The following is a 10391-nucleotide window of genomic DNA, read 5'->3' on the forward strand; positions in this document are numbered from 1 at the left end:
CCATTTTTAAGGCGCTGCCTTTTTAAAACAAAGCGTTACCACCCTCCTTGACTTATGATCTCTCCTCAACGGAGAATCTTGATAATTATGGGTCTCTTTTACTCATGTCAAGAGGTATTGGTGAACCTAAAATGCATGGTTTATGAGGATGCATGATGTCTTATTGGTAATGATGTACATGCTCCTCACTTTTATTATATTTTCACACATGGTCTTTCCTCTCATGTCATGGTTTTCATGCATGGGGATTTATTCTTAGACCTTATTACGAGTTTATTTATTAATGTACAAACAATTGCACATAAGCATTTACACAAACAATTCACTCATCCACGAACAGTCACGAACGAATCACGAGGTAGGGGTCTCCTGCAGAAAAGTGCATATTCAAGGAGGATCTAACTGTTCTCACTTGGTCAAAGGCCCCCAAGGTGCCCCCATTATAGGGACCCAATTCCTCTCGTCGTAAGTCGATGGAAAGTTCCAACGCACTGTCGGACTCAAGTTCATGGTTATCACCTTGAGTGATGTTTTTCCGACAACGGTCTCGTAGGCTCCTATAGACCCATTCAACCGGCCGTACTAACATCCACTCCCTATGGATTACCACTCATGCCCCCGGGTATAGAGGGAACTGTTGTGTGCAAAGGTTTGTGTGCAATTTATTTCAAACAATTGCGGAAATTTAAACAAACAACAGTTATTTAAAGCCAAATATATAAAGCACGTTATCATACAAGCAAGGGGTAATGAAGTAATTTTTACTATTATTTGTTAAAAACAATCTGTCACTAAATGGGACTGACTCTCAAAGCTTCCCCAGTGGAGTCGCCATCTGTCGCCACCCGGCCCAAACGGGCTTTCGGCATTCGCGAAGGATGGTTGGACTCGTTTATTTGTTTAAAAATATGGATTGCTAGAATGACGTATTCTCAAACTGAGACCTTGTCAAACGAGCAATTTTATTAAATGATTCACCAATCCATATTAATCCCAAGCGGGACCCTCCATGGATTAGTGGTTTTCGCAAAAAGGAGGGGTTCGTGGAGTCGCCACCAATGTTTTACTCAAAACATTGGAAAAAGGGATAAGGCAATTGATTTTTACAAATCAACTTTGGCCATTGCAACCAGAGTTGGGTAAGGGAGTCGGTTACGCGTAGGGAAGGTGTTAGCACCCCACAGCGCCCCTTTCGGGTTCCCTATGACAGATTATTTTCTAAAATAACAGCGTAAAATTACTAAATTACCCCTATTTATTCTAAGCAATTATAAATTAACTATCTACATGATGACAGTTTAAATATGCACACAGAAAGCAGTAAAAGGAAGGATTTAAGAAGAAACCTCTTGAAGCGTGCTTTTATATATTGAGTGAAACTGGGAAGCTTTTTGGCGTTCCCTCGCTCTACAAGCTCGCTCGCTCCTTCCTAAAAACTTTTAACTATGGAAATCCGGAGGATTTCCCTTCGACTAAGTTCGATCCTCAAGCAAAATGGCTCGGGGCTCAAAAACTTTGTCGGATCAACTCTCCGAGTGATTTCTAGGGCAGAACACTGCTCAAAAACCCCAGAATACTCAAGGAGAGGGTTAAAACTATCTCCAAAAGTGTGGAATGACGTCCAATTGACGTCATATTTATAGGGAATAGGCGCAATACGGCCTACAGAAGCAATACGGCCGTATTGAAATTTTTGAACTTCAATACGGCCGTATTGAGTTCAATACGGCCGTATTGAAATTCAGAAATTTCAATACGGCCGTACTGAGTTCAATACGGCTGTATTGAAGCTTCAATACGGCCGTATTGATTTCAGTACGGCCGTATTGAAGTTTCAGAAACTTCAATACGCCGTATTGAGTTCACTGCGGCCGTATTGAAGCTTCAATACGGCCGTATTAAGTTCAGTACGGCCGTATTGGGCTTCATTCCCTCCACTTCCTTATTTTGAGCTATTCTAAGACCTCTAGACCTACAGAGAACCCTCCTAGGGCCTTCCAGGAGTCCTTCTGGCTGATCTTCCTTCAGTCTTCCAGAGTCTTCAAGCTTTATTTCCGACCCGGACAATTTTAGGGGTCTACAGCAAGGCGCGCAACAAGGCGGTGGCTACCGGGAAAGCCACTGCCGAGAAGAAAGACCCGCCTCCGCCCAAGGACCTGGAGCCAAGCGTTCCTGGTTACGACTAGGTTAAGCGTGAAATAGGGGGGGGTCCAAAGTGTGTTCAGATCACTTCTGGAGGTAAATGCGGTTTGGGAGACGCACCGAATTTGCGACCCTTCCATTTCGCGGATGATTCGACTCGAGCCCTGTCCGGCCGGTGTGGGTGTGTACATGGGGCGGTCTACCGACTCTCCTCATTTCTATGTCTACCAGTGTCTCTTCAGGGACTTGGGCGTCTGTCTTCCTTTCACTCTGTCTGAGTGTGATTTTTTAAATTACATCAACGTGGCTCCTTGCCAGCTGCACCCCAATAGCTGGCGTTTTCTGAGGGCGTTTCAAGTCCTGCGTGCGGTCCTAGGGATGGAGCTGTCCCTTCGCGTTTTCCTTCACTTCTACCAGCTGAAGTTGGGTGTTCTGCCTTATGGCGTTCTTTCTTTGAGCGGGAGTAAAGAAGGGGGTTTATTCACTCTTTACTCCCAGTCTTATAAAAACTACAAACACGAGTTCTTCCAGGTTGCCCTCGTGGATGTTGACCCTTTAGAGGATGGGGGCTTCTACTTCGGCAGGCTGCCGAAGTTCCCTTTCTACTGGTGCCCCAAGCCGTCTAGGTTTCACGGGGTGGACCCTTTGCAACTGACAACTTCGGAGGCTGACGCCATTAGGAATCTTTCGGCACTCCCTCGCCCGTTGGATTGCAATTCGATTCTGTCGCTTGCAAACTCGGCACACAGGGAGAGGGGCCTGGAGGGTGAGTATCTTGTATTTCGGTAGCTTGTTAAGGTTTGTATAATTTTTTCTTTACTGATGTGCTCTATTTTCTGTCTGCAGGCATTATAGGGAAGGACTTGTGGCTTGAACTGAAGCATCGCTTCAACATGATCGAGCTCGAGGCCTCCGAGCCTCCAGAGGAGGAGGCTTCTCCCCTGAAGGTCAACCGGAAAAGAAAGAGGGGCGGGAGAGAGGCCGGGGGGACCTCTGCCCCTCGCGAAATAGGGGAGGTTGCCTTCAAGGCCGCTGAAGCCGGCGCGGTGGACCTTACTGAAAGTCCGCCGCCGGAGGGGGCCGTTTGTGTGGCCGCCGGAGGGGGCCGTTTTTGTGGCCACCGAAGAGGTGGCGTCGGCTGTTGAGCCTGCCGCTCAGCCCGGCGAGGTGATGGCCCAAGCTGCTGAGCGAGTTGTCCAGGCCGCCGTGGTGAGTACCTTTCCTTTCTTAGTCTTGCTTCTATCTTCTATCTTTGATGCTGTTTTTCTACGTTTTGACTTGGGGTTATTTTCCATAGGTAGGAGATGCTGCCGAGGAAGTGGTCCTTGCTGCTGGGCGGGCTACCCCGGCTGCCGAGGAGGTGATCCGGGCTGCTGTACCTGCTACCCCGGTTGGCGAGGTAAGCGGTTGGCCCTTTTGTGGCGTTGACGTCTTACCCTTCTGTTTACTTTTTGTCTTAGAAGAGTATCGCTTGTTTTTTGCAGGCGGGGAACATCGTCGGGGTTTCGGATCCTCCGAGCTCAGGGGCGACGGAAGTGAATCCTTCCGTGGTCGAGCAGGGGGTACCCGCATCTACTTCTGCCGAGGCCCGTAGGGAAGGGTCGAGTTCCGGGATCCCTACACCTGCTCCAGTTCCTAAGCCGAAGCGACCGTATCTTGCGTACCGCTATGCTCAAGAGGGCGCGCCGATGCGGTTATAGCATTTGAGTGAGTCGGAGGAGATCGACTCTCTATGGAGCGCCGCGGTGACTCCGGAGAAGTTTTTCCCAAAGGGGTCGCTGAGCACGGCTGATCAGGCGATGATCGAGTCGGCCGGGCCAATGGGGAGTTTTGATGCCGCCCAAATCTTCCTGTAGAGAGGCACGACCATTGTGAATTACTGGAAACACAAGTGGTCGAGACAGCAGGAGGACATGGCGAAGCTGAAGAGTCTGGTTCAGCCTCTGAAGGATGAAAATAGAGTTCTGTGGGAGGAAAACAGGGTTTTGACTGCCGCCCTTGGCGAAGCGAAGATGCAAGGAGCCGAGCTCCAGGCGGCGAGGGAGGACCTCGCCAGGGTCCAGAAGTCATTGGAGATCGCCCTGCACTCCAACGAAAGCTATGCCTCCCAAGTAGGTGAGCTGTAGGGGCTTGTTACCTCGTCCCGAGGCGAGGTGATGTCTTCTCGGGACCAGGTTCGCTCTTTGGAAGATGAGGTCGCGTTTTTGAAGAGTGAAGTGGTGTCGGTAACTGAGGAGCGTCTCCATGACGAGGTCATTATTGGTAGCAAAGAGCAGGAGATTGCTGCCCAGAGAGTAGACCTTTCGACGCTGGAGGCCGAGAAGGCGGCGTTGGAGAGGAGACTTGAGGAGGTAGAGCGTTCCATCGTGGTGGAGCATAAGAGTTGGACCTTGTGAAGACTAGTGAACTTGTCAAGCCCAAGGTATTCTTCACTTGGAATGCTCTATCATGAAGAGAAGGCCTAGTTCTACTTGTATATAGTGTATAGTTTTTACATAGTCTCTTGTATAGGTTATTTTTGCCTTTGTATTTGTAAGGCACTTTACTTGCTTTTTCCTAGTGTTTGTATATTGTTTTTAAGGTAGGATACTTGGAGAGTTTAGCTCCATTTAACCTCCTTAGTTGATACATTCATTTTGTATTTTTTCAGTAGGGAAAAAGGGGTGGCATTTAGCAATGCTTGAGGGTGTGACTAGTAATTGGGCCAGAACTGGGCCTAGGCAAAATTTTGCATATTGGACTCATTTTGCTCCTAATTTTTCATAGATTTGATTTAGCTAGGTTTCATCATCATATGATGAACCTAACTAAACCAAATCAAATATTTTTGAATTAATTCATGGAGCAAATATGAGCCAAGGCCGCCTATGCCTTCTTCCTTGTTCTTGGCCGAATTTCATTGTCTCCTCTTCAAGGTTTGAAGCTTGCCTTGCAAGCTTCTAAACCTTAGTAGGTTAAGCCTACCTTACCATGGTTCTTAAGTGAACCATGGTCAAGGTTAGCTTCTCCTACAAGCTAGCTAAACCATGGGAAGTTAAGCTTACCTTACCATGGTTCCTAGTGAACCATGGTTAAGGTTAGCTTCTCCTAGAAGCTACCTCTCCCTATATATTTGTAAATACCTCTCATGTACTCACTTTTGAACAATTTGAAAAATGAAATCAGATTTTCTCTCTCACTCAAGAGTCTCCAAACCGTAGAGGATTCTCTCTTAGGTTTACTACCAAAGGTTTTCAACCTTAACCTTGGTTCCTCAAGCTTCTACACAAAGCTAGGAGTAACCGAATCACCTTGAAGGCTTCTCCTCCATGGAAGGTTTCTTCGTGGAGCTTCAAAGCTTCTAAGAACACCTCAAGAGTTCATGGTCCTAAGCATGAAACTATTGAAGAACTTCAATCTTCTTCAACCTAGCTCCATCAGTATGCCTCATTCCCCAAGTCTTCCGTAACTCAGAATGGGCCACCCCAAGTGGGTGCCAGCTTCCCTTCTGACGTGTCTTTCCGAGCTTCGCCTAGCAAACGCCATACTAAGTCGCCAACTCGGAAAGAGCGAGGTCGTACTCGCGTGTTGTACCTTCTGGAAGCTCGGAGCTTGCAGGCTTCTTCGTGGATTTGAGCTGCTTCTCTGATCTCGTCAACTAGGTCGAGGTCGGCTGCTAGCTCTTGGGCGTTCTGCTCATTGTTGAAAACTTGGCGTCGATGGGACGTCTCTCCTACTTCGACTGGGATCATTGCGTCTGTCCCGTAGGTGAGCTTGTAAGGCGTCTCTTGCGTGGTTGACTGGGGGGTGCAGTGAATGCCCAGAGGATGCTGGGAAGTTCATCGGGCCTCTGACCTTTGGCGTTCCCCAGCCGCTTCTTGAGTTCCCGAAGGATGACCTTATTGGCTGCCTCGGCCTGGCCATTAGTTTGAAGGTGTTCCACCGAGGTCGAAAGATGCTTGATACCGAGCTTGCGGAGGAAGTCCTCAAATCCTTGTGCGATGAATTGTCGTCCATTGTTGGTGACGAGGGTGTGAGGGATTCCGAATCTGCAAACAATGTTTCTCCAGGTGAACCTTTGCACGTTTTCCGTGGTGATTTTGGCGAGTGGGCATGATTCAATCCATTTGGTGAAGTAGTCGACTGCCACGAGGAGGAACTTAAGCTGGCCTTTCGCAGGGGGGAACGGTCCAAGGATGTCCATTCCCCACTGGGAGAAAGGCCATGCCGATATCATGTGGTGTAGGGTTTCGGGCGGTTGTCGGTGTGTGTTGCCGAACTGCTGGCATTCTTTGCATTTTTGTATGTAGTCTTGGCAGTCCGACTTCAGAGTGGGCCAGTAGTATCCTGCTCGGAGTACTCTGGCGGCCATCGAGCGTGCTCCGGAATGCAAGCCACATATGCCCCGATGAAGTTCGTCAATGACGTAGGCTGCTTGGGGTGCGGTCAAACACTTGAGCAGCGGGGTGGAAATGCCGCATTTGAACAGCTCGTCCCCGACGATGACGAACTTGGCTGACCTCATTCTCACCTTCCGAGCTTCTTCTTTGTCCTCAGGCAGGGTTCCCTCTTTCAAGTAATTCCAAATGTCCGTCATCCAGCCCAGGTCTTCACTGTCGCTAACATTGACAATCTTGTCATCGAGGCTAGGCGAGTGTAAGGTCTCCTGGATGATAGTTCGGTGTTGTCCGGGCTTTTTGGTACTGGCGAGTTTCGATAAGAGGTCAGCTTGGGCATTCTGCTCTCGTGGCACATGCTATATAGTGAATTCGTCGAAGGACAAGATCTGATGGGATGCGATGTGGAAATATCGTTGCAGAAGGGTGTCCTTTGCCTGGTATGTCCCCTTGAGCTGCTCTACCATGAGTTTCGAGTCGCTGTTGCAACTTACCCTTCGGTCTCCTAGGTCGCGGGCTAGCCTCAGTCCTGCGAGGAGAGCCTCATACTCTACCTGGTTGTTGGTCACTTTGAAACTGAACTTGAGGGACTGCTCTAAGGTGACTTGGTTTGGCCCGTCCAGAATAATACCTGCACCACCACCTTTAGAGTTGGAGGATCCATCAACGTGCAAAGTCCATACCTGGGGTGCCTCATCAGTAGCAGGCGTGAGCTCGGCTACGAAGTCGGCCAAGGATTGGGCTTTCAGGGCGCCGCAACTTTCGTACTGGATGCCGAACTCGGATAATTCTACTGACCATGCGATCATTCGTCCGGCGAGCTTCGATTTTCTCAGGATTTGCTTTATGGGGTAGTCGGTTTTGACTACCACCTGGTGGCTTTGAAAGTATGGTCGGAGACGCCGGGCTGCGGTGACGAGTGCCAGCGCCAATTTCTCAACCATCTGGTAACGCTTCTCCGCGTCCTGGAGGACTCGGATGATGAAGTAGATCAGTGTTTGCGTTTTCTAGTTTTCTTGCACTATTACAGCGCTGATGGCGTTTTCTGCTATGGCCAAGTAGAGGAGGAGGTCGGTGTTGTGATTCGGCCTCTGCAGGATGGGTGGGGTCGAGAGAAAGACTTTGAAGTTTTGGAAGGCTTCTTCGCACTGTCCTGTCCAGTGGAAGTCTTTTGGCTTCTTCAGCAGGGTGAAGATTGGCCCTGCTTTCTCTGCGAGTTTGGGGATGAAGCGGGATAGTGAGACTAACCTTCCTACTAGGCGTTGGACCTCTTTTACCATCTGCGGGCTTTGCATCCGGATGATGGCTTTGCACTTCTCGGGGTTGGCCTCGATTCCTCTGCTGGTGATCATAAAACCGAGGAACTTGCCCCCCTGGACGCCGAAGACGCACTTTTCCCGGTTGAGACGCATGTTGTGCTTTCTGATCTGGGCGAACACCTCGGCGAGGTCGGAAGCATGGTCTACTGCCGCGGTGGTTTTGACCACCATGTCGTCGACGTAAACTTCCATGTTTCGCTCGATCTGCTGGTGAAAAACCTTATCCATCAGCCGCTGGTAAGTTGCCCTCGCGTTTTTTAGGCCGAAGGGCATCACCCGGTAACAGTAGTTGGCGTGGTCGGTGATGAAAGTCGTATGCACCTCGTCGGGTGGGTACATCATTATCTGATTGTACCCGGAGTAGGCATCGAGGAAGCTGAGGAGGGCGTGCCCGGATGCTCCGTCGACCAGCTTGTCAATGCTTGGCAAGGGGTATGAGTCCTTGGGGCACGCTTTGTTCAAGTCGGTGTAATCGACGCACATGCGCCACTTTCCCGAACTCTTCTTCACCAGAACCACATTCGCTAGCCATGTGGTGTACCTGACTTCATGGATGAAGCCGACGCTCAGCAACTTTTGTGATTCGGTGATGATGGATTCTCGCCTCACACCACCGACCTTTCTCTTTCTTGGGCCACTGGCTTTGTGATGGAACCACTTGGAGAAGATTGATGTTCTTCAAGTTGAACCATGCTAAGTCCCTTTCTTCTCTTGAGGTTAGACACTCCAATGATGAAGAAACACCTTTGAAGAAGCTCCAATGGTGAAGAAGCACTAAGGAGTGCTCGGTTACTCCTTGAAGAAGTAGAAGATGGAGGCTCCAAGGCACAAAGGTGGAAACCTTTGTGAAGGAACTAGGGAGAACTTGTTCTCCACGGTTTTGAGACTTTGAGAAGAGAGAATTCTTTTAGAAATTCTGATTTCATTCATCCAAAGTGAGGGAAAATGAAAGGTTTACAAATTTATAGAAGTAGGTAGCTTATGGAGCAAGCTAACCTTAACCATGGTTCAAGTGAACCATGGTTTGGTTGGCTTGACCATCCAAGCTAGTTAAGAGGCTTGTGGAGCAAGCTTCTCACTTAGCTTGCTTGGGAAGCAAGCTAGGAGAAGCTTGTAGCACAAGCTTCTCAACTTTGAGAAAGGATAAACAATTTGGCCAAGACAAAGAGCTAGGCAAAGGTGGGCGGCCAAGGTCCTATTTTGCTCACTTTGATTATTTCAAAAATGTTTGATTTGGTTTAGTTAGGTTCATCCAATGATGATGAGACCTAGCTAAATCAAATCTATGAAAAATTAGGAGCAAAATGAGTCCAATATGTAAAATTTTGCCTAGGCCCAATTCTGGCCCAATTACTAGTCACACCCTCAAGCATTGCTAAATGCCACCCCACTTCTACTACTGGAAAAATAGAAAATGAGTGTATCAACAAAAGAGGTTAAATGGAGTCAAACTCTCCAAGTAACCCACCCTAGAATCAATATGTAATGACTAATAAAAGAAACTAAAGTGCCTCACAAATACAAAGGCAAAAATAAGCCTATACAAGAGAACTATGTACAAGATATTTACAACATATGAAAAAGGTCTTCAAAATCATCCCATTCCTCTTGGTTCTTTTAATGTATCTCCTCTTGGATTCCTTGGCCTTGGCCATAGTCTATCACTTTGCTTCCTTGTGTATCGCCAGCCTGTGGCAGATGAAGTCAGCGTCTATGCCTGACATGTCAGCGCTGGACCAGGGGAAAAGGTCGGCATTTTTGAGGATTTCCACTTCGAGCTGCTGTCGCAACTCTAGGGTCAACTGTCTGCTGATCTTTGTGCATTACCCGGGGAGTTTTCCGATCTGGAGGTCATCGAGCTCGTCAACGGGGCTTGGCCGCTCGTCATGAGAGTCGGATCTTGGATCGAGATCGGTGATTTCTTCGTGGTTGGCGTGAGCCACGGTGGGAGGGTCACTCTTGCACTCTTCACCGGGTGAGGCGATTTTCAGGCTTTTGGTGTAGCATTGTCGTGCCGTCTTCTGGTTCGCCTTGACGGAGATAATCTTCCCATCATGACCCGCCTTCTATTCGGAGGTGCTCCGAAAGTTGTCAGTAGGTCCACGTACCCCCAAGTGTGAACACTCTTTCCTGCAAAATCGACTAGGGGCTTTGTGTGAGGTTGTATGAGAGAGTTGGGGACGTCTAACCTGAGGAATGTTGGCCAATACAGGATGTCGGCCGAGCTCCCTTGGTCGATCAGTGTCTTGTGAACTTCCCAATTGGCTAACTCTACGGCTATCACCATGGGATCATCCTGGTTGGGATTGACCCCGGCATAGTCGTCGTCGGTGAAAGTAATTGTCGGCGAGCTTTGGTGCGAAGTTGAGGTGGTAGCGTGTATGCGATTGATGTTGCGCAAGTGTTTTTTCCGGGTCGAGTTGTTGGCGCCCCCTCCTGCAAAACCACCTGCGATTGTATTGATTACTCCCCGTGGGGGAGTTGGCTCTGTTTCCCGGCTTACCTCGGCTTGCACTGCTCCGTCGAGGTTGAGTTGAGGGCCAGAGGGTTGGTC

General features: G+C 48.8%; 2 protein-coding genes across 2 annotated transcripts; both read right to left on the minus strand.

The window, feature by feature from the left end:
- Positions 1–5869: 5869 nt before the first annotated feature.
- On the minus strand, positions 5870–6718 carry LOC145953376 (uncharacterized). The gene is made up of 2 exons (XM_083067315.1): positions 6402–6718; positions 5870–6170 (listed from the first exon to the last, which is right to left on the minus strand). The coding sequence occupies exons 1-2, from the start codon at positions 6716–6718 to the stop codon at positions 5870–5872; spliced, it is 618 nt and encodes a 205-aa protein (XP_082923441.1).
- A 159-nt stretch (positions 6719–6877) lies between these two features.
- Positions 6878–7462, minus strand: LOC145953377 (uncharacterized). The gene has a single exon (XM_083067316.1). The coding sequence runs from the start codon at positions 7460–7462 to the stop codon at positions 6878–6880; it is 585 nt and encodes a 194-aa protein (XP_082923442.1).
- Positions 7463–10391: the final 2929 nt, after the last annotated feature.

Source organism: Cajanus cajan, chromosome 11 (assembly GCF_000230855.2).
Source record: "Cajanus cajan strain Asha chromosome 11, NIPB_CcT2T_4, whole genome shotgun sequence".
NCBI lineage: Eukaryota > Viridiplantae > Streptophyta > Magnoliopsida > Fabales > Fabaceae > Cajanus > Cajanus cajan.